Source organism: Corvus hawaiiensis, chromosome 4 (assembly GCF_020740725.1).
Source record: "Corvus hawaiiensis isolate bCorHaw1 chromosome 4, bCorHaw1.pri.cur, whole genome shotgun sequence".
Classification (NCBI taxonomy): Eukaryota; Metazoa; Chordata; class Aves; order Passeriformes; family Corvidae; genus Corvus; species Corvus hawaiiensis.
This window is the reverse complement of record NC_063216.1, coordinates 55,417,609-55,441,515: the sequence shown is the minus strand read 5'-3', so window position 1 is coordinate 55,441,515 and position 23,907 is coordinate 55,417,609. Positions and strand designations below refer to the sequence as shown.

The window sequence follows — 23,907 nt, the reverse complement described above, 5'->3', positions numbered from 1 at the left end:
CACCTACAGATTTCTAGATTCAGTCTGTTCTTGCAGCAAGGGAGGCCAGCAGCCTCTCCAGGGCTGCATCAGGAACCAGCACTCCCTCTCCTGAGAGACAGTCCTCCATGAACTTCTTCAGTGTGAGTCCTTTCCACAGGCTGCAGTTCTTCACTAACTGCTCCAATGTGGGCCCCCTGCCGTGGGGTGCAGTCCTTCAGGAACAGACTGCTCCATTGTGGGTCCCCTGTAGGGCACAAGTCCTGCTAGGACCCTACTCTAGCATGGGCGTCCCACAGGATCACAGCCTCCTTCAACCCAGCATGGGGTTCTCCACGGACTGCAGGTGGATCTCTGCTCCACCATGGATCTCTGTCAGCTGCAGGGGGACAGGCTGACTCACCATGGTCTGCTTGGGAATCTCTGCCCCGACAGCTGGGGCGCTGTCTCCCCCTTGTTCTTCAGTGGCTTGGATGTCTCCACAGCTGTTCCTCTCACATTGTCTTAACACTCTCTTTGGTACAATTGCTGTTGCAGAGCAGTTTTTTCACATTATCAAATAGCGGTCGCATAGGTGCAACTACCATCACTGATGGGCTTGACCTTGGCTAGTGGCAGGTTTGTCTTGGAGCTGGCTGACATTGGCTCTGTCAGACATGTGGGAAGCTTCTGGCACCTTCTCACAGAAACCACCCCTGTAGCCCCCCTCCTACCTGAACCTGGCCATGCAAACCCAGTGTGGTCCCCCAGGTTCCTTTCCAAACTTGCCTGTTTTGCCATTCTCTATAATGAGTGTGGTTGTTAGTAGAAGTAATGGACCCAAGGTGAACTTCTGTGGAGGGCTTGGAGAAAGAATCTGAATAGCAAAAAAGCTGGAATGCAGATGTGGTAAATGACTTATGGAGAAGAAAAGAACATCATGGATAAGCCACTCATGCAGTAGCCACAGGTAAAGGAGCTCTTGTTAATACAGAAGGGTATAAGAAATTCTAAGTCAGCTTTCTACTGCAAGCCTGAGAAAGCTGGTAGCAGGGAGGATTGTAGCCTCCGTTTGTATGGGTCTAAAATACTGCTGGAATTTGCTGTCCTCTCACTGGTGTTTCTCTGCCCTTCTAATTGATCCGAAGTGTCTTGTAAATGTGAGAAATAAGTTGACCAGAAGCTAAAAATTGGAGTGTATTTTTACGCACTGATTACATTTTATCAAATAGATGCTGAATGCTCATCTGTTGCTTTTAAGACCTGGAGTTAGTAAGAGGAACTGTAGTTGCCTCTGGGCGAGTACTGCTGTTGGAGAAGCATTCATGTGCCCCCAGCTTCAATTATTCTTACTCGGTAGTCTTTGCAGTTGAAAGGTTTTGACATTGCAGTGTAGGTGGGTGTTGGGTGTTGATTTCTGGGGGTTATTTGGGGTATTGCTTTCAAGTTAAGTTGGTAAGTCTCTGAATGTTACCACCTCAAAACTTCACATAATTCTACCTATTGCATTTTCTTTCTGAAACGGTTTGTGCTTACATCTAGTTCTATGTGATCTTGAGAAGTTGTACCGAGAAACAGGAGAATGGCTGTAATATGCTGCCTGAAGAACAGCACTTAAAGGGTGCTTCCTAGCTTGCTCTTCCAGGATTTTCACCTGGAGTTGACAACTGCAGGCTTTTTCTAGTAACAAGAGCTGTGCAGTCCCTAACTCACTTAGCACCCTTGGGCATTTGTCTTTTTTTCAGCCAACGAGTGGTGTCTCGGAAGCGGAGCATGTCCAGCTTGATAAAGAGGGTTTGTTGTTTGGAATATGTGTTACCCTGTAACATCTCGGCTTTGCAGAGATGACATGAAGTGAAAAAGTTGCCAAATCCCTTATTCTTGAGTTGGTGTCCCGTCCTGGTCGCATCGCCCCTCTCTCGGGCAAGGTCCGCCAGTCGCCTCTCAGGCCGGGGAGGGGCGCGGCGGCAGCGGATACCCCCTCCCGGGATTCAAGCACGATGGGGGGCTTAGCCCGTCCCCCTGTCGGAGCCCGTGGGCCCGGGGTCCCCGCGGTGCGGGGCTGCCCAGGGACACCCAGGACGGAGGCACCCCGGCGCCGGTGCCCGCGAAGAAGGCGGCCCTGCTCTGCGGGGCCCGGGTCGAGGGGAGGCGGCCGGGCGGTGTTTACCCCGTACCGGGACTGCTCTGGTTCTCTGCTTCTCCTCTCGCACAGGATCGCCGTTCCGTTCCGTGCTCGGTGTTCGCGGATGTGGGTACCGAGCCATGAAGTGCCGTCGTGCCAAACCCTGAGAGAGGTACCAAGTGCTGCCGGTCTGTAACAGCCCGCCGGGGCCGCCGCCGGCTCCGCAGCAGGTCGTGTAGCATCTGCCGGCGGGTTTGAACTCACTGCCTGCTTGTAGGGTTATTGGAAAGCAACTGCCTCCTCGAGATTCCTTGCCTAATCAGAGGTGTTACCTCCTCCTCTTCCCCCAGTGTCTCTTGACATCATTTCATCCATCAGAGTTTCAGAGGAAAAAAAAACACCAACCAAAGCAGAACCCACCCAGTCTGAGAGCAGCCCACACCAGCTCCTCAGTTTTGCCGTGACTGCAGGGAAGAGCTGGATCGGGGCAAAGATGAAGGATGGGAGCGGGGCTGAACTCCATGGCCTGAGAGATTTGGTGCGGGGCGAACCGAGAGGAATCCAGAGCGATGCACCAACCGGCATCCCCCGTTTCCCGGCAGGGGATCAGTGAACCCCGCGATCGCGCGTGGGGATGCGAAGGCGCTTGACCCACGGGAAAGAAGTAACCCTCAAGGTGCGTTTGCTCCTGCTCGTCATTGTTGCTTCATGGGACTTCTTCTGCCCCCCACAACTGACCTGATGTGGACCGAAGCGTTTCTAACATGAACTTTCTCCCTGGGATCTGGTGGTCTCTTCCGTTGGTCTTGGTCTGGGCGACCCCACCAGTCACCTCCTCATGGTGGTAAGCTGTGCAATTCCAGAAATTTTTATTTGCTCTTGGGGAAGGTGGGGTCGGATTAATTGTGAATCAGGGGAGGTGGGGGAAGCCTCTCCCTCTCAGCTCGGAGAAGAGGAGCTCGCTGCTGCCAGCTGCTCCGGTCCAGAAAGTCCGGCCTTAAAGCGAGCGGATTTAGACGGTCCCGGCACCTCCTTCCACACCCCGTCCCCGCTCCCCGACCTCCTCCTCCGCAAAAGCACAGCGCAACTGCGGGGGCTACCCGGGGCTTTCGGCAGCAGTGCGGGGGACCTGGCCCGGCGGGGGCAGCGGGCACCGCCCGGCCGGCGCTGCCCGGGGCGGCGGGGCCGCGGAGGGAGCGGGAGGAGGGCAGGGAGGCGGGCGGGGAATACGCCCGAGGGGCGCGGGCGAAGCGCTGCTGCTGGCAGCCGGCCCTCCGCGTCCCGGCGGCGCTGGGAACTGGCTACAGCAGCGCTATTTTTTTATTATTAATTTATTTTTCTCCTTCTTCCTTGCCCTCCCCCGCCCTTCCCTTCACAGTTTCTCCTCGCTGAACTGTAAACTGCCAGGGCAGAGGGCAGAGAGCCCTGCTCCCGGCTTCAAGTGATAGTTGATGTCGGCGTGGAGCGTCTCAGGCAGGCTGCAAAACGGGTTAGAATGGAAACATAAACCTGCCGCTCAGACTGAGGACCCCAAACAAGTCCAGACTGGAAAGTCTTGGTGTAAGAGAGGGGTTAAACCCCTTCTTGTAATCCTGGGGTACACCTTTAACCTTGACACTGGCTGACGTGCGATCAAAGCCTGATTTATCAGACTGAGCATATTTCAATAAAATGATTATCTGTGTCCTTAGCCATATAAATGTTATTTATTGCGATGGCTTTTTGTCATGGTGTCTTCTAAATGCCACTTAACTGTATATTTTTTGTAAGTCACGGCTTTAACGATTTTATGATCGTATAAAATAATGAAAATACAAGAAAAGGACATTTTCTTCTGTTTGATCCCTTCAAAAGACACCTATAGAAGTTTGGGTTTTATGAAAGGTACCTTTCGAAACGTTTCAGGACTAATAGAGACCATCTGGATACAGATGATGTAATTTAATTTTTGTCAAGGTTTTTTTTTTAAAGTACTGCACGGAGCTACAATAGCCGGGCTTGGGGTTCTCCTGAATGCTTCACGTTATTAAAAGAACACAGGGTCGATGACTAATTGTAAAGGATTTCCACCAAAAAGGCAGAGGTAGCTGCAGCTCTGGACCCGCCGGAGGAAGGCTCCGAGGCGCTGAGGACCCTCCTTCCAGCGGAGTCGGTGCCCGGGGGTCGCCGCGGGCCCCCGGTGCTGCCCTGCCCCTTCCCTCCCGCAGGTACATGGGCGCCGTGGGCTCGTCGCGGGTGATGTGCGACAACGTGCCGGGCCTGGTGAGCCGGCAGCGGCAGCTGTGCCGGCGGCACCCCGAGGCGATGCTCTCCATCGGCCGCGGCGTGGCCGCCTGGACGGCCGAGTGCCAGCACCAGTTCCGCCGGCACCGCTGGGACTGCAACGCCCTGGAGCGGGGGCAGCGCCTCCTCGGCCGCGTCCTGCTGCGCAGTGAGTGCCGCGGACCGCGCCGGGATGCGGGAGGGGCTTCCCGCGGGCTTGGGTGGGGCATACAGCCTCCGCGCCTACGGGCCGAGGGTAAAAGGGGGTTTAGAGAGTCAGCGTGAGGGTACAAGTGTTCCTCACAAGGGTAACAGGGACTGTTTTGGGGCTGGCACCTCCTGGGCAGTGTGCGGAAACGATGAGAAGCTGTGGTCATCCTCCTGTATCCTTGGTCTTAGCAAGGGTGAAGTTTGGTTTTATGTTTCAGGAGGAAGGGAAGAGCAAATGCAAAGTTATTTTAGGGTCTCATGGACAGTGGAACAGCATATATGATAACGCGAAGGACTGTATTGTTTAAAAACCTATATCAAATCAGGGAGACAATGTAGGTTTTTGGCTTATTAGGGGTTGGCTCTGCAGTTCCTGACTTCTCTCTTTTTTTGGTGCATAATGGAAATCAAGCTCACAAATTAAGGCCTACAGGGAAACCAAGGCATCAGAATGTGGCCAGCAGGACAGAAGACTTTCCATCACAGCCCAGCCTCAGGATACCAGTACTCAGGGTGGGGCCTGCTGAAAGGGGCAGCTGACGTGCAAACAGGAGCCCAGTGCTTTGGGATGGCAGACGACAATCCCTCCTGCACGCTGATTCCCGCTGCAGCATTTTGCCGGGAAAGCGCAGTAGCAGGTGCAGTCCCTCCAGGACTGTGTGCGCTGTCTGAGGGGTGCAGGATCTGCACCCATGCCGGGGCAGCACTGCCCTCCAGGCACTGCAACATTTCAGGTCAGGCTCCCGGGGAGAGAGAGGCAGGGCACACACATCAGATAGAGGTGAGCCAGGCTTGTGCAGGTCTCAAGCAGTTGAGGACTACATTGTGCTTCCAACCCTGAGGGAAGATGGTTAAGCAGGGTGGTGTTGTCATCTAAAGGTCGGACTAAGGCATCTAGTGAGTCTTCACATCTCAAATCTGGCCCTTTTGACTCAAAGAAATGGCTGGGATCTGTTACTGTGTCAGAATGGCCTTACCCCAATGATAAACGTGCTGAGACCCTTAGTAATTGCAGCTCTTTCCGCCAAGTGCCACACCCTGCACACATGGCCTTGGCGCACAGTCAGTGAGGCTGACCCTGCCCTGGCGCTCGTGTCCCTGGAATGTCCCCAGCACCATGCTAAGCTGTGAGCAGCGCAGTGCCTGCAAGGAGGGGAGTAGGAAAGTACCCTGGGGCCGTTGTCCCACTGGTGTGGATGGAGAGGAGGATGGCAGACACTGGGCACAGTGACTCAAGCAGGGGAATTTTCATTCCATGCTAGGTTCTGCTCCTGGTAAGAGGTTGGTTCCTGCAACCAGCTTCACGTTCCCGTAGCAATTATTTGTGAGTAACCAGTAACATCACCCATAGGCTGAGGTTTTCAATGAGGTTTGTCTGATATTCAGGAAAACATGTCTGGCAGAACACAGCCTAATAATGATGAGGCTATTTAATATAAAAAGTAAAAATGCAATTTTTCCAAAAGTGAAGTTTTCACTGTTGGCTCATGTGAGAGAATGACAGCATCAGGATTCTGAGCTCTACACTGAGCCTGATCAGGCTGTGATTGCCATAGAATGGTGATAGTGCTCTAACAAAGTTGATTAGTTCAATCAACTCAAATAAAACATTTATCTTCTATCAATATTGTTTCTTTTTAATTAACACTTCACAAATTTCCGATATTTCTGAATAAGTTTTCTCAGAAATAAGTCTTCAAAAGAGCATGATTTGTAACAAACCATGGTAACTTCTGCCTGATTTTGAAGGCAGGGTAAGGAAGGCATGTTTTGATCAGTCCTTTTGTAAGCTTTTAGTTGCTGTTGGCAAAAGGCTTGCACAGCACATGGAAGTCCAGGGCCCATTTGTTGGTGAAACATATTAGTGGTAATGGAATTGAAATACTAAATAATAAGTTACATGGTGTAATTCTGCCTCTACAAAAAAATCACAGTTAACATTTTTCTTTGGGGTCCTGTTTTACTGTGCTAACATTACTTAAGGCTTGCAAGTCCTGCAAAGACATCTCTCTCACTGCAAAGTTGTCTTAGATATTGCACAAAAATCTACTTGTCACTCTTCCTATGCTAAAAACTTTAAAAGTAGGAAAATATCCCATTACATAAGTAGATTTGTGGCAGCGTAATGTAGCTCTGTATTGCAAACTACTACATCTTAAATTAAAAGCAATTATCACATTGTAATATGTACCTAGTAGCCTATGAGTAGGCATAGTCTAGAAATTCAGATAATCTCTGGTATAATAAAGTATCTTGATTAGGAGATGGGAAAGCTGCCAGAGCAGCTGGCATGAAGAAGTCACAGCTGCCAGACCAAATCCTGCCTCAAGCATGACACAAGCGGTGCCATTGATTTAATGGAACTTACTTGTGTGAATTACGGTTACGGGCTTGATTCTAGGCAGAAGACCTAATATTAACTTATTTTTCAGAAAATAACACCCAAGTTTTCTCCCTAGCACATTTTTAGCAGGAAGGTCTGTTCCAAGAGCTTCAGGAGAGGAACATCTAGTTTCAAGAGTTACTTGCAGTATTTTGCAATGTACATGCTGTTTTACTGTCCCTATTTAATAATTTCTTGAACTTATCTCTCAAATAACACTTCATATATTCTTTTAAATTCATGAAACGATAGGAATACCAGCTGTCCTATTCACATATCTGTATAGAACAACTGATCCATGAAAGTATATTAATCAATATCAGAAACAAATGATTAATGTTTTCCAACTCTAACACTATATTGATGAGCTTTTACCAGGGAGTGGTCCAAGTTTAAGCCATGACTAATTCTGGCTCCAGGGAATGTGCATTTGTGTGATTTCAGCCTAGTTTATCTTTTGCTCTGCAAAAGAAGTCCAGGCTAACTGTCTGGATATAGGACAGCCACTCAAACTAGCTACCCCAATGATGTTTAAAGTGACTTCTTTTGTTCCAGGTAGTCGAGAATCTGCTTTTGTACATGCCATCTCCTCTGCTGGAGTTGTCTTTGCCATCACCAGGGCATGTAGCCAAGGGGAGCTGAAATCCTGCTCCTGTGATCCCAAGAAGAAAGGTTCTGCCAAGGACAGCAAGGGCCATTTTGACTGGGGTGGCTGCAGTGATAACATCGACTATGGCATGAAATTTGCCAGAGCCTTTGTGGATGCCAAAGAACGGAAAGGAAAAGATGCCAGGGCGCTGATGAACCTTCATAACAACAGAGCTGGAAGGAAGGTGGGTGTCCATCCAAGAGATGCCTAGAGATGTTCTTGGACAGCTCTCTTGTGTCTGGGCCAGTTAATGGTTGGCCCTTGCTGTCTGGTCTCAGCAGTTAGGAAGAAATATGGGAAGAGCAGGAGCCTGAGCTGCTGTTTCTACCTCCTTTGGAGGTTCAGTGTGACAGAGATCTCCAAACAGACTGAATTCAACTGGCTAACAGTATTCCTGTTGGAGTCAGTTCAGTCGCTCCTTGTGTGGGAAGTTAAGCAGGAATCTAAGCTGCGGGATCAGTTTGGATGGAGGTTTTGTTTTGAGCCTAATTCTTTTATAAGCAGGAGTTTTATTTTTGGTTAATACAGAATACAAATTCCTAAGAGAGGCTGAAGATCACACTGAAGAACAGGTTTGACAAAGAGCAAATTCAAAATAACACTCAAGAAAAAAACCCGCTCTGTCCATTTCTGTATGTATATGGTAAACTTAATCACAAAGTGAGCAGAGATAAAATGTAATTACTTCACTTTTTAAGAAAATAAATACCTGTCCCTCCAAAAGGCAATGGCCTTGGAGCATGACCTGCTCTAAACAAACCCCTTTTCTAAACATTGTATGAAAATGTCCTGAATTTCAACTTGAAGAGTCTTTACTTTCATACTGTAGGTATGAAGGAGTAGTTGCCAGGTGTATTGCCCACCTCTGGTGCAAGGGCTGAGAAATATGTGCACTAATATTTTGTGGTGGTAGCTATAAAAGGTAGGAATAGTGCATGAAACTGGAATATGCTGTTTCATTTTTTAAAACATGTTAAATATTTGCTGCTCCCACGACATCTGAAATAATACAGGAAAAATATTTATTGTGCTAGACCAAGCACTTCTGGAATTACTCGTGGAGACTTTTTGTTTCTTATCTTTGGTTTTCCTTAATGTATATTTAGTAGGAAGTAAATTGTTTGTATTCTGATCTTTTTGTGTACTGCAAGTAGATGATTTTCCTGATAGATTTTTGTTCTTCAGCATCTTTCCTCCACCTGTTTATTGCCAGCAGGTGTAATTAATATGTAATGTAGGCAGATGAGGCTATTCAGATCTGTGATAGGCACATGCAGTACTATGGTTATGTTTCTGTTACTGTCCAAAAGAGGCTGAAGTCTACAACACAAACAAAGATTTTTTAGGGACAAATAAGTTCCATGATGGGAAGTACTTTCTGTAATATTTGAGCATCTTATTATTATTAAGTTTTAAAAAATACCTCTTCCAAATACTAAGGCAGTACTGGTAAGCAGGTAGATATTTTAGAAAAAGATCAAGAGATTTTAATAAATACATTCGATTAAAAATAATTAATATCTTCTCATATGCTCTAGGACCTGCTTTATGAACAGGGATGCTGTTTTGTATCCACAGTGCAGTAGTGTAGGTTTAGTTTGCAGGGATCTCACCACCTCAGCTGCCCCCAAGCCTGGCATTTTGACCTGGGTAAGACCACCTGCGCCCTTGGTTTTTTCTTGCCCCCAAAAGGGGTGTTGTTTTAAAACTAGACTATTCCAACTGTGTTAATTAAAAAAAAATAGAATAAATATTTATAATATTCCCATATGAATCATAGAACATAATATGCTGTGTATCAGTATAGGAACATCACTGACAAAGAGACCTGCATTCCTATGTGCTTCTTCCACTATTCCAGCAAGTTGTTTTAAACATACAAGTAGTTAAATTGAGTTCAGCCCAGATAATCAAAACCAAGCATCTGCTTAAATCCCAGATTTGTGATATGGCAATGGTGTGGGACTGTGGGAATGCCAGTGACTTCTTTGAACATATCATTTGCAAGTTGGAAAGAAAATTAAAAGTCCCTTGGTTTTGTAATACATTCTCACTTTATTACTAAGTGCTTGACTGATGCACAGAGGAGCAGCATTTTTCAATCGCACATCTAATCATGGAGCTTTCCTCTCTTACCTTCCTCCCATGATGACACTCCTCTACTACAAACTCTAAAAAGTTCATATTTCATGAACCCTTAAGGCATAATATTTATAGATCAAATATCCATATCTACATAATTAGGAATGAATTATTTATTGTCTATGAAACCATCTGTTGTTCTCCAACATCATACAGATAAATGTCTGAGACGAAGATGAAATGGCTTTAATGCTATCCAGATGTTAAATTAATGATAAAGGTGATCTCTCCAATGCAAACTAATGAAGGTCTTTTTCTAAAATGTTTGTTAGAATGTGTATAAGCATTTTAAGTGTACTGTACTTTAAAATTCTGCATAGATCTGATGCCTAGCACAGGTACAATGCTTTACACAGTCTTTTAAAAATCATTTAAATATGAAATGCCTATGAATTTCTGGGCAATATTTGAAACACTGTTCAGGGCAAAGGGCAACTTCATGAAGATGAGCTAGAGAGGGTCAGAGGGTCAGCACGGCAATCCTGCAGCCTCCCAAGTGGCCGAATGATTCTGGCCATTTCTGATCATTTCCTCCTGTCCAGTCTGCGTCCTAGCACTGTAGACCACATCGATCCTTGGGATGACTGGCAGGAGCAGGAAGGTAAGCCCTTTAGCCGGAGGATTGTGCGTACCGCGAGTCAGACAACCAGAGCAGACCAACCACATGGGGATGACTTGATGCTACCAGTGGGTGTCACTACAGACCGTAATTTGGAGGCCCATCCTAGGCCTGGCACTACAGGATGGCTGGAAAAGGGCTGAGAAGCAATTAATTACAGTTTGTTTTACCTGTGTATATTTTACTGCATTCATAAACAGGCTGTGAAGCGGTTTTTGAAACAGGAGTGCAAATGTCACGGTGTGAGTGGATCGTGCGCTCTAAGGACCTGCTGGCTGGCCATGGCAGACTTTAGGAAAACAGGAGATTATCTGTGGAAGAAATACAATGGAGCTATTCAGGTGGTCATGAATCAAGATGGCACGGGTTTCACTGTGGCTAATAAGAAATTTAAGAAGCCAACTAAGAATGACCTGGTATACTTTGAAAGCTCTCCAGACTACTGTATCCGGGACAGGGATGTAGGTAAGCCTCTATCATTACACATGAATGGTTTTATTAAAGCCATTTGTACTTCAAAGGTCGAAACTTATAATTTTATTGAGTGTGTGTGTAGATAGGTAGATAGATATAAAAATATAAATCCATGCATGTAACCAGCAGGAAACAGGAAAGAAGATGTTTTGGAAGGACTCAGTCAGTACATGAACAATAGTTCCTCGATGTCTCTAGGTGTACAACAGCCAGTTGTTCTAATATAATTCAGCAGTTTCTGCCAGATGATGTGGAGCCCTGGAGATGCTGTAAGACAAAGCTGCTCTCAGCACAAGTTTGAGTTGTACTCTGGAGGCAGATCCATACTGGGCACAGCCACACTCACTCTTGTGTCACACAGCTCACTCCAGAGCTGCCCCAAGTCCTGTGATGTCCCTGTGATGCCACCTCCTGCTGCATTGCTTCCCTTCCATGTTGTTATGCTACCGCTGCAGTATTATCTGCTCGTTCCCACAGCTCACTGCGGCTGCGGACCCCAGTTGTAGACACGCCTGTCCCCATCTAATGTAGGAGGTACAGCTTGTGACAATCCAACCCTGCTTGCACTAGTCAAGGCAGCTGTGGGTGACATGGGGTGAGGCAGCTGGAGGACATGCTGGTGGATGAAAGAGTAGAGGTTGGTGGGACACAGCACACCGGGCTGAGTGACACAGCTGTTTATTCCTCTTTACAAGGCAGTGTTGGCTCTGTCCATGACAACTGTCACGTTTGCTGAAGAGTTGTGCCAGCCCCTGTGGGAAGAGATAAAGAATTGGTACTGCTATTCACACTGGATTTTCCTGCTTCAGAGATTCAATAGAGACACACTTAACAGTATTACAGAATTCAAGGCACTGCCAAGCACCAGGAATCCTGCTAATGGTTCTGGACCCATAGATAGTATTTCCTGATGTGGCAATTAAAAACTAGCAACTAGAAAACCAGAAATTTGGAAAAGAGAGTCAGACTGAGTAATGTATGAGAGAAGTTGTGGAACTAATTAATAGGTTGTATAACGGACCAGATTGCACCCCATATGACAAATCTGTAAGTATCTGGATAGCAACACAGCTCAACTCTTTTTGGCACTGCTGCATATTTACAATCCAAGTTTGCTTGGAATAAACATTGCAAAACAGCTGTACTTAAATAAGAACAAGATGTGAATTCCTGGTCATGTACTATTGACTTCAATGAACCCAGAATTGCATCCAGTACAATTACATTGTACAGTGTTTCTGGTTAGTTTAGTCATCAACATAATTTTAAATGTTATTTATTATTTTGGCAGGTGATATTTATCACCTGCACAAGCACATACTGTTCCTTGAATAGTGGCTGAGACTGTAAAGTCTAATGCTTTAATACAAGTGAATAAATGGGCATATTGTGGCATCATGCAGAGATTTACTTTGCAGACTAGGATTTTTTCAAAACATTTATCTCTTGAGCTTGCCTCATTCATTGTCAAACCCATGATTTCTTTTCGCCTAAAAGGAGAACCCGTACACCACCCAATTATATATCAAAAAGCCATTTAATAATCTCTTTGTACTAAGCCTAGTCTCATCTGTCAGTCTTGTTACTGTGGAGGAGAGTGGGCATTTTTCACCACAGTGAAATGTGCATTTGCCAGGCACTGACAAGCCTGCCTGGAGATGGCAAAGTCTGACATGTGCCTTGGCTCAGCTCAAGATAAGGCTGCACCTGAGGTGGTGTTTCTTTGCTGCCCAGAATTCAGAGAATGTGGCTGTTTGCAAGAGCATATTTTTAGCAAGCTGCAGTAAACCTTTGATGGGATGTGGAATGCCCTGCTGCTTGCATGGAGCAAAGAAAGAACCACAAAAAAAACCAAAACCAACACCACCTGATCTGGCTTTGAGGGAGATGATTTTGGCAGTTGAACAATATTTTTTTTATTTTTTTGGTTTTCCTTGTTGAGCATTGCAGAGTGCCAGCCCTGTTAAATGACTGCAAATGAAATAAGATTATGAAAGTCTGAGTTTGGAAGTAGGTGGGGACCATCTCAGTGTCAGCTGAATCTAATACCCACAGTGTTTTAGTATGTCCTTGAATACAGTTCTGCCTTTCATTCTCCAGGGAATCCAAGCGATTCAGTGCTTCAGGAAAAAAAAATTATCTGGAGGTTGGTTAATATTGGGGCTGAATGAAGGATTCACAGAGCAAACCTTATGAAGCATCATGACTTGACCAGGAGGCAACTTCACAAACAGTAAAATGTCCAAGCCAGTGTCCTCTGTGGCTTGATTGTGCTAACATGTAGGAACCAGTGAGTTAAAGGTGCTCAAGAGTTCTGCCATCACCCAAAAAAAGCAGATACCTTCTCATCCCCCACTGGAGCTTCTACCCTGGGTCTGGCAGTCTGTCTGAGGGGGTAGCTGGACACACCCCAAAATGTGGTTTGTTCGGTTTTTTTTTCTCTAGAAGGAAAAGAGGAGTAATTGATTTCAGGGGAGGTATAGTATAGGAAATCACTAATGGTAGCTCAATAGCAAGAGAATGTAATAACCTGACCACCTCTTTCCTTGCCTTAAGATTTCATGAAGGACCAAAGGAAGATTTTCAGAAGTGTTCAGAATTCATTTAACCCTGCACACATAACTCTGCTGAAATAATTTTTGCTCACAATTTTATACTCAAAATTTAATAGAAACAGAGATAGAACATCCCAGAGAGCTTTTAAAAATGATGTTGTGAACATACAAATTTTTGCCATGCTTTGCATCGTCTTCCTTATTGTAAATTTCCAGCTCCCAAACCCAATTCAAGCACACCCAGGACTGCACAGGGAGAGACCTGTTAGGAGTGATAGAGCTGTGACACGGACTAAAGTGACAGCTGTGCAAGTGGCAGTCCCGCTGTTGCACATACTACCTTACCTTGAATGTGCTACTTCACCTCCAAAACACTCTAAAAACCCTTCTTGCTTGTCTGCTTATAAGGATCTATTTTAAGCATTTTAAGTTTTAAAAAGTTGCTATTTGTCCATCCATGCAGGCTAGGTTGGTTGAAAGCTGTAGTAAGTTTATCATGTTTGGCATATACCAATGGACACACTGAGAGTGCTTTAGGGATAAGCACACCAGCAGCCTGCTGCCTGAGCCTTTGCTAGAGCCTGCTCTTCACTGGCACTGTTAAAGCAGTGTAACATCTCCCTGAAAACGTTTAATATCAGGTTTATTAAAAATTCACTGGTACAGAGCAACCAAAAACCTCTAGGCAGCACCTGAGAGACAGGGCACGTCTACATGCAGATGACCTCAAGCTGCTGCAGCAGTCCCTCAGAACCTGATGCAATTCCATGTGCCACATGCTTTAAGTCATCCATAGATTTCTCCCAACACTCACATGGTCCCAGTCTGGGCACTGTCAAAGCCTCTGCCTGTGCATTGTGGATTGCAGTGCCCATCTCCCGTGTCCCCAGCAGGCAGATAGGGGTGTGACTGTGGTTGAGAACCCTCCACCTCTGGTCTCCTTGTGCAAAGCACTGTGGAGAGGCATGTGCAGGGCTACCTGCAGCCCTCTGGAGCTGTGTGCTTGGTGACAAATCACCTGCCCAGGGTGACCTGCTTTGGGTACTTCACAGGGCTGTTTCTGTGTTAATTCTTTTCCCCTTGCTGCTCCACATAAGCCATTTGCTGCATTTTTGAGAGGAATGAGGCCAAGTCCAGAGTGTAGCCTGGAATTTAAAATGCGATGTGCGAGTCCTGGTGTTACGCAAGGTGTGCTATTGCTTGAGGTATGTAACCCATGGAGGGAAACCAATCGTGATCTATGTCCAACACTTCTCACTGAGGCTGGCCGCATACAGGCAGTCCCTGTGTGACTTCTTGGCCCGTATCTCCCACTTTGCACATGGCAAACACAGTGGGTGCAGTCCCAGCCCCAGGCAGGCTGGCAGGGGAGCTTGCAATGGCTTCCCATCGGGGCAGCTCTCCTCCAAGCACCACCTGGCAAGGCAGCAGCACCATCACCCCAAGGGCCTCTGGGAGCTGTGGGCTGAGGAATGCTCTCAGTGGCTATGGGAATTAGAACAAGAGACGTTTACTCAAAACTGGATCTGGATAAGCTGTTTTTATCAACACATTGCTATCTCTTCAGTGCTGGCCTGGGACATCCCACCTCCTCCAGACAAATCTGCCTCCAATGTGTACTGCCTGTTCTCTCCAGCCCTTCTGTACTGGGTGTTATACATAAGATCCAGTAGCTTCAGAGCTACTTTTCTGTGGCTATTTCCTTTAATTATTTTTTCCCCAAAAACACTTGTGAGGAAACTATTGTTGGGAATTTCATTGGTTTTGCACATTTTTTTGCCTGTGTGTGTGAAAGTCCAATAATGGGTGTTATTACTTGACACCAGATTTTAATCAATAGAAGTAGAAGGAAAAAGCTCTCATTATAAACTAATAAATACATTTTAGGGCTTTAAGAATGGAAAAAAGTATTTTCAACATAACACGTGTTGACTTCCAAAAACAGCTGTGCAAACCGAGAAGAAAGGGCTTGATGTACAGGCTGTGAAGTTGGCATTATGAAAAGCTGTGGATGTTTTGGCAGGTAAAATGTGTGTAGGCATGGCAATTCAAACATTTGAAATGAAAACAAAGAGGACATACAAAAACTTTTTACAAGTTAGAACCTGCTCCTGCCTTAGAAGTGCTGAGGAGGTGCATTGCAGGTAGCAGGCAGAAAATTCTGCCTTATTTTGTGCAGTGTCTTCTTCTGCCTTCATCACTCAGGGTCCCGCCAAGGAGCACAGTAACTTGTCTGGCTCCTCACTGATGGTTATTGTTAATTTTCTTTCTCACTAGAGAAGCTGCAGATATTCTGAAGATGCTGTTTGAACTTTAAAAAAAAGTTGATGAGCTTGTTTTCACTTTTGTCATAATCTGTGCATAATTTAGTCCCCTGTCCTAGTGGTGTAGTAATGTTGAAGTTGTTTGATGGTCAGCATCAGATGATACCAGTTTCTGACTGTCTGTTAGTGGCTGAAATAATTTTGAAGTTGGTGGCAAAACTCCTGTTGAAAGCAGTGGGTGCATCATGCTTAGGTTTTACTTTAATGCCATGTGACTTCCTCTTACATCTGGAAATAAGAACATTGGACTTGGAAACTAACTTGTGCCTCAGCAGAGGAATGTGGTCAAACCTTTCTGGGCAGCTCCTGATGGCTGTGGGGGAACATGGGGTCTTCCTTCAACCCCAGCCAAATGACACGGCCCCACTCTGCTTCTGGTTGGGAGCTGTGCTGAGGTGGAGGGTGGCTTTGCTTTTCCTCCACTGGTTTGAGTTCCAGATACAGAACATTAATCACGTGGGTGACAAGCTTGGCCTTCGTACTGTTTTTTTGGTCTGAACAGAGAGAGCAGGACAAGTGCCTTTAAAAGTTATTCACAGAATCAATTAGGTTGGAAAAAACCTCTGAGATCATCGAATCTAACCTTTGAGCGAACACCACCAAGTCAACTAGATCATGCACTAAGTGCCACACCAAGTCTTTCCTTAAACAGCTCCAAGGCCAGTGACCCCATGTCCTCCCTGGGAAATCCATTCCAATGTCTAATAACCCTTTCTGTGAATTTGGTTGTATTTTGAACAGTCTGGGATGTGATGCATATTGCTGTGGGCTGAGACGAACAGCAGAATTTACATTCAGGTGTCCTAGCTGTTTGCTCAGCATCATGGATGGAGGAGAGTGTGATGGCTGGGAAGCAGGATCTGGCTTGTTTTCTGCCACAGGATTCCTGTGGGACTACAGGTGCATCATGTAGCTCTACATCCTCCTGACTCCTCAGCCTTGCCTAGACTGGGGGCACTGGGGGCCACTGGAAGTCTTTCTTCCCCCATCATAGAGTGATTCCTGAAAAAAGATCTGGGAAAGGCCTCTTGGCATTACTGCCATGCCTGTTATGCCAGTTGCCCTGGTGCAGCTGGCTTTGCAGAGAGAGCTGAGGGCTTGCTGGGAGTAGGGTGTGCCCGTGTGGGTCACTGCTGGGGCCACCTCTCCTCCCTGGGCCTTGCTGCAGGGGCTCCAGGTGCCGGCACTGGCTGTAGGGACAGTAGGCCAGGAGTAGGAGTTACTGCTGGTTTCCTGGTGCAGGGTGTGCCTGATGCACTACATTGCTGAATGTTGCATCCAACTGAGATGCTCCTCCAAATATCAGAGGCTTACTTTAAAGTGCTGTTCAGCCGTGTCCCCAAGGATGTTATGCAGAGCATTGGTCCACAGGCAGCAGCCTGGACACTCTCAGACCCCAAGGAGATTTGGGATCTATCAGGCTGCAGGTGCAGGAGCCTGTTTCTGGCTCCATTCAGTGTTGTTTTCTCTTCCCTCTGCCAGTTCCCTCTGGGGTGGCTCAGCACGTCTCTGCCTGGCTGGCTCAGCAGCACCTTTGCAGCTCAGGACCCCTGAGCCAGGGCTGGGGGCTCAGCCGTGCGCGGCAGCCGGCGAGTGGCTCCCAGATGGGTGGCCACGGGCACCTGCTGAGCCCAGGGGCCGGTGGCCATGCAACACCCTCCTGCTCTGCCTGCAGCAGACACGAGCCAGCCACTCGATAGTGAAGCTTTCCAGGTGTATACTTCTACCCAATGAATATTAAAATATTTAAATAAATGCAGGAATCTAGGCCATGGGAGGGAAGCTGAGATGTGTTCTGGGGGCTGAAGCACTTCTTCAGGACAGCAGCTGAAGCCTGTCGTAACTTTGATGCAGAAAGAGGAGAATGTGCACCCCCATGGCTGAGAGGCTGGATCATGTGTTGGTCCCATGAAAAAACACAGTATGAGAAGGCATCTTTGCTCCAGTCCCCGAGACCCCTCATTGCATTAGTGGCTTGGGGTCAGCCCCCATATAACATGAAGTCTCCCTGATGCTGGGGAGCAGCAGGGGATGGAGGGACAGTGAAGATTTGTATGTTACAAACTGCTTTGAGACAGCAGCATCAGTGCATCCAACCATAAATACACCATAGGGGGAAAAAAAAAGAAAATTGGAATATATTCAACTTAAATTATTAATAATTACAGTTTAACTGCAGTTTACATTTTTATTAATTAAGATTGGTTTGCTATCCTAGCTCATGCAAATTTTAATTAATGTTTGCATGTATTTGTTTCCCTTAAGAAGGTAAATTGTTCATGTTCAGTGTGCACCTGCGAATACACTTTGTAAAATATTTCCAGTTAATTTATTGACCACAGCCATTACTTAGGGAATATCACCTTGCCCAAGAAAAGAATGGAGTTGTAATCAGGTCTATGGAAAATGTCAGAAGAATGTTAATTTTGTCGATATACCTGCATTTGATTCATAATAGCAATACATGGGAAATTAGGTGAGGCAATTAATTTTTACGAAGTTTTCAGATTGGCGGTAATAAGCTGTTAGCAGCTGTGGTATTGATCCTAAAATGTACCCTAAAATCAGTTCATGTTAGACGAACAGTGGCTCCTATGTGGCACAGTCACTGTTCAGGCTAAGACATGCCTTACAGAGCCATTTTGCGCCACGTGGATACAGGCACAGGCATTTCAGCCACTCCTCCTGAGTGTTTCAAGAACATGACAAGGCTTGGTATGGTTCCTCTCCCCCTTTCTGTCCACAGCAGGCTCTAATTTAGTTTCTTCTAATCTCATCATGAAAGGGGAGAAGAACCCTTGGTGTTACCCCACAGAGATGAGAGGCACACAGAGCAGCAACTTTTCAGCTGCCACCTGAACTGGTGGAATGGGGCCTGTGGGTGGACACAGCAGCGATGCCAAATGCCTGGGGTGCTTCTGCACTCAGTTCTGCAAGACTTTAATCACTGGCAGCACAGTTACTTTACCCACAGCATCCCTTGCAGCCACCAAATTTCATGGTCTCCTCTTTCCCAGCCCTCTCCTGCCCACCCAGAGCTCCCCAGCAAAGCCCATGAGTTCCCAAGAACCATGAAGGTGCTCCACGTGGCCATCCCATTTCAGACAGTCCTGGGGGGACTGGGTGCAGGGAGCAGTAAGGGGCTTCACGGCTGCCTTGGCAAGGGTGTCTGCTCTCTGGAGGAAATCTAAGGAAAGATGAAATAAAGCATGATGATATTAACAGAATCAGGCAGAGCCTTGAAGTATTTCATCCATTTTATTCCTTCTCATCTCCAGACCTGATTTCTAGGGGAAATATGAGAGCAATTTTACCTTATTATAGGCATTTCTCTGTCTTGATATTGAATCCTGGGTGATGTGATGTTAAAGGATCAAATACATTGCAAATTAAGTCTCCTATCCCTATTTTCATATGCTTGCTGTCTTCCCTTAGAACCCGCCTCCTGACCTTTGCTGTGTTCCCTTTGCAGGGTCCCTTGGGACAGCTGGTCGGGTGTGTAACCAAACCTCCCGTGGCATGGACAGCTGTGAAGTGATGTGCTGTGGGAGAGGCTATGACACCTCCCGCGTCAGCAGGATGACAAAATGTGAGTGCAAATTCCACTGGTGTTGTGCTGTGCGCTGCCAGGACTGCCTGGAAGTGGTGGACATTCACACCTGCAAAGCGCCAAAGAGTGCTGGCTGGATTTCCCGGACATGATGCACGGGCTACTGATGCTGAGGACCACAGCCTTTGCCCATTTGGTTCGTACAGGGAATGCATCAGAGGTCTTTTTTATGCTGGTTTTGCCTTTGTTGTTCACTGCACAGAAGCTGCTGAATAATTGATACAAACCCTGCAGCATTTTCTTTGCATTTCTGCATGACAGTGTTGCTGCAGACTTGTCTGTGCATAAACTGATGCAGCTCTGGAAGGACGTATTATGCCAAGACTCTTCCAACAACCATGTAACTCTCCTCTGGAATCCTTGTGGCAATTCATTCGCGCCATCAGGAACACAAGAAGATACAAAATGTGGCACTTTTGCAAGATCACCACCACCAACCACACGGGCTGGGCTTGCTCAAGCATCTTCTGAAGGCTCTTGGGCAGGTCACAGTTGAGCCCTAGATACCGAATGCCTCAGGAGTTTGAGCACTGGTTGGTGATTTCCCCATGAAAGAAAATTTGGGGCCAGATTGTTGAAAAGCTTTTCTGGAAGGGTGTTTGTTCATCCCTGGTGGACTGGAGTTCCCAGTAAGGCGGCCACCTGAGGCCACCCTGGCCAACATTAGCACACTCTGGCTTCCTGTGGGGCATGAATTGGCCCATGGCCTGAAACAAAAGAAATTGCAGGAGATGCATTCAGCCACAACACTTTGATGAACTATTAAAGAGTCAAAGCAAATGTCTTAGTTATATGTTTGTGAAAACTTGCCTTAAAAGTTTTAAAAAGTAATTAATATTAACTGCTGAGGATTTTCTTTTTCTGACCAGAAGGATTGAAGAGAATGGTTTTTCAGCCTCAAGAAAGCTGGGTACAGGACACTCAACTACCTAAGGATAAGGTCTCCTCCTTTTCACATTCACAATAGTGGAAAAATGTTTGTGAACAGTGTTGGAGAAGGAAAAGCCTTGCCTCAGTAATGACTTCTATTCTAAAGAAGTTATCGGCTTCTATGTTCTTTTAAAGTTAATAAATCTCTTAAATGTGCTCAAAATTATATTTTCCACTTAGGGACTTCCAAATTAGATTTTTTTCTGCATACTGTCTGCAAAAACCCATGCCTGTGATTCAGAGTGTATCAGATTGTGATGGAGGCAGTTACAGGTTGCGCCACGCCCATGTGCTGGGCTGGGATCAACACAAAACAAGAAGTTGCTGTAAAGATGTGCAGGCTTATGAGGCCCAGAAATGCAGCCTTGGTGGAGAGGAACTGGGTCAGAAAGAGATCAGTTGCCTCTCCTCCGGGCAGAGATCAGCCACGTGAACCAAGAGAAAAATGGGTTCTGTGCCAATAAGTATAATAAGGCTCTGAAAAAGCGCCCATGAAGAGTAGAGACAGGCAAGGTAATGAAAAAATAACATGGGAAAAGGAACTTGAATGAGTGATAGAATGTATCGTAGATGAAAGTAAAATTTCGATATGAAAATGAAATAAACTGGAAGAACCCCAGCAGGTACAAACAGTGCAGGAAAAAGTAATAACCAAGAAGCCAACCAAGGCACTAAAGTGAATACTTTGGGTATGTTTTGTTTTTGGAACTTTCTAAAAAGAATTTTTAAAAAGAAGAGGGTTTGGCATTAAGTGGTCTTGAGGGAGCAGTCATTTATGTCTGCAAGGCTTTGGAAAAAGTTTGCATCATTAAAATGGGTAATTCAGCTCCAGAAGGCACAGCTGGCATTAAAAGATTAGGGGGCTCCAGAAAGTTCTTTATTCGGACAATAAGATAATGTTTCAGTTACTGAAAATGGAAATGATCATGGTTAGAGGTAACAATAATCCACTTCTGTCTATAAACCAACAGCTGGTGGAACAGCTCTGCCCACGTTTGTGCACATGCAGTGCATGTATAATGGGGACATACGTACCCACGTGCAGCTCAGGGGTGATACTGCCAGCCTCTTCATTGCTGCCAATGCTGGCTCTGGGCTGGATAAGGAAAATTTCATACCTAATTGTATTTAAAGGTGAGCTCCAAGGAGAATTTTTATTGGGATTTCACAGTGAAATTAAATCCACATGTAGTTCATAGCCTCAGCAATATAATATTTTAAGCCTTTAAGAATTTAAAAGCAGTATAATGATTTTTAACTTTTTAGAGCCTTTTTAAAAAAATATTCAGGGAGCCTGAGTAGTCTAAAAGATTATCTATGTAATAAAGCTGAAAATATTTCAATGTTCTGGAAAAAAGAAAAAAGGCTCATTCTCATGAGAACTTGTTCTAGGAAGTTGAATGAAGGATAATGAAACCAGATCTCTTCTTAAATCTGTTGTTTAATGTCCCAGATAAAGTCTTTTAGAGTCACTGTATCAAAGGTGTATTAACTTTTATTCCCCAACCTGGTTCTCCTCTGCTAAGGTACATCTTCTTGCTCCAAACCTTCCTCTGGGCCAGAGGACTGTGGTTCCTGAAGGCTGGTCTTACCAGTAAGACCAGGAAGATGGGGACATTGAGTCCCTTGGCCTTTTCAGTGTCCTTTGTCACCCTGTCCGGCAGCAAGCCCATCCAGGTGTGCACAGCAGGCTGATGTTCCCATTTCAGGCACGTGCCATATCAATAAGTTGTGATGCAATACCTGCATCAAAACCACCAGAAGAAACCCAGAATATTTCACAGCGTAACAAATGGGTAAGTGCTGAGCTGGCCACTTACTTGATGACAGTTTTTTCTGTATTTATGGTTTTTTGGGGGTTTTTTTTAAGAGCTCAAGGTAGGCTTCTTACAGCTGTAGGCATTTCTGCTGCCTCTTCCACAAGGAAATGCACTCCCAGAAACTTTTGCTATTTCTCAGTAGCAAAAGACACTCAGAGATGTAAATATTGCTAGGAAAGGCCCCTCCATGGTTCAGCAAATCCAGCAAAGAATGTAAGAGGGGAAAAAAAGAGGGAAAAAAAAAAAAAAGAAGAAACAGAAATCAGGCATGGCAAATGAAATACTGTATTTTGTTCTGTGGAATAAATTTACTCATGTATTTAGTCATGAAGAGGAAACAGCTGTCTCTAGGTAGACATTTTAGTGTCAGAATAATGTTAGCTGAGGCTAAAGGTTGTAGGATTATTTTTTTTAAATAGGCAGTCCAATTTTCTTGAGGGAGTTCCCTTTAATTTGCTGCATGAACTCAGGATCTAGCAGCGCCCTGAAATGCTGTTAGCCTGCCAAGCTTTTTGGGATTGCTCCCTCCCCAATATTTTCAACAAACTTCACCTTAAAAAGTGTGTTGTGCTTTCACAGGTGAAATCTCGTAAAAAAAGTCTAATTTTCTTTTACCACATGATAAATGGGGAATGACTTAGGAATGGTGGTGTGTATTAGGGCATGTGGGCATTGAAGCTTGAGAGATTGCTGCTTTTTCTTTTCCCAGAAAAATATCTAAAACCAGTTTGTGGATCTCATCCTGGCCTCCCACCCCTGTGTTCATTTCTTTGCAGATGTGAATTAGAAATAAAATGCTGCATTTCTGGTACTGCGCTGCACAGCTGCTGAAGGGCATCCAGCCTGCATGCCCAAACCACAGCTGCTGGTCCCTGCCTGCAGGCTTCATGTCCAGCTTCTTGTGGGGCTCAGTGTATGGTGGCAAGGGGGAAAGGAATGTTTAGGGATTTCTGAAGATCTGGATCTGGGGAGGGTGCTTTTGCTAAGAAAAACAGCTCTTACTCCAGTGTGGCAGCACAAAGTGTACCAAGACTCGATCTTCTCCATGGCGTTTGCCCCGCACTCTTTGGAAGGGCTTCATGCAGGTGACCGCTGCCTCCACGGGCAGAAGTGGTTTTGTGGTCACATGTCACAGCCTGCAGGTTTTACCTGCCACTTCAAATGGTACAAATGAACTTACAGTATTATCAGCAAGAGAGCAGCAGCTCATGAGCTCTAACCACAAACATGATTTTGGGTTGTTTCTTTCGTGTAACAGCTCATTTGCCTGGTGAAATGGATGCAACTTCATAAAGTAAGATCTCTTGTGTGAAAGAAGCAAATGCATATGAATCAATACATTGACAGCTCCCTCTGTGCTGGGAGCTGGGCAGGAGCCCTGCTGGAAGCCAGGTGGAGCCAGGGGCTACCTTGTACAATCTGCTGTAACTACAGCCACTGAGGTTTTCAGGGCCACCACAGGGTGACAGCCACACTGGTTGTAAAGGGGTGTGTGTGGTGTGTGCAAGAGGTGCAGCTTCCTTTGGATGTTTAGTTTCTGCAGGTTTCTTCAACATGGCAAGACTCCTGATAATTTGCCTCATTTCAACAGGAGTAAGGAATTCTATGCTCTGAAAACACAGTCTGTATGTTCAGCATACACACCAAATGCTGAAAGAGAGAAAGCAGCAGCCAGAGAAAGCAGCAGCCCTCCCCTTGGTATAGCACTCACCTCTCCGAGCGCAGTTCCTGCCAGGGAGCAGCTGTAAACCTATCCAGTGGCAGACAGGGACAGAAAGTGGCCAGCTTGACTTGACACTCCTGGGGGGGTCCTTTCCTTTTTTGTTCCATGCAGTTTATATGTAAA

General features: G+C 46.0%; 1 protein-coding gene across 1 annotated transcript; it reads left to right on the top strand.

Annotated features, from left to right (window-relative positions):
• Nucleotides 1–1,431: 1,431 nt before the first annotated feature.
• Nucleotides 1,432–23,907, top strand: WNT2 (Wnt family member 2). Its single transcript, XM_048302544.1, has 5 exons — nt 1,432–2,927; nt 4,291–4,514; nt 7,494–7,771; nt 10,549–10,813; nt 19,174–23,907. The coding sequence occupies exons 1-5, from the start codon at nt 2,848–2,850 to the stop codon at nt 19,401–19,403; spliced, it is 1,077 nt and encodes a 358-aa protein (XP_048158501.1). The 5' UTR covers nt 1,432–2,847; the 3' UTR covers nt 19,404–23,907.

Bases quoted from the DNA above. Each gene is read 5' to 3' on its own strand.
- WNT2 (XM_048302544.1), top strand. From the start codon at position 2,848: ATGAACTTTCTCCCTGGGATCTGGTGGTCTCTTCCGTTGGTCTTGGTC. The intron at 2,928-4,290 runs GTAAGCTGTGCA...TCCCTCCCGCAG, and splicing joins CCAGTCACCTCCTCATGGTG to GTACATGGGCGCCGTGGGCT. The intron at 4,515-7,493 runs GTGAGTGCCGCG...CTTTTGTTCCAG, and splicing joins CGGCCGCGTCCTGCTGCGCA to GTAGTCGAGAATCTGCTTTT.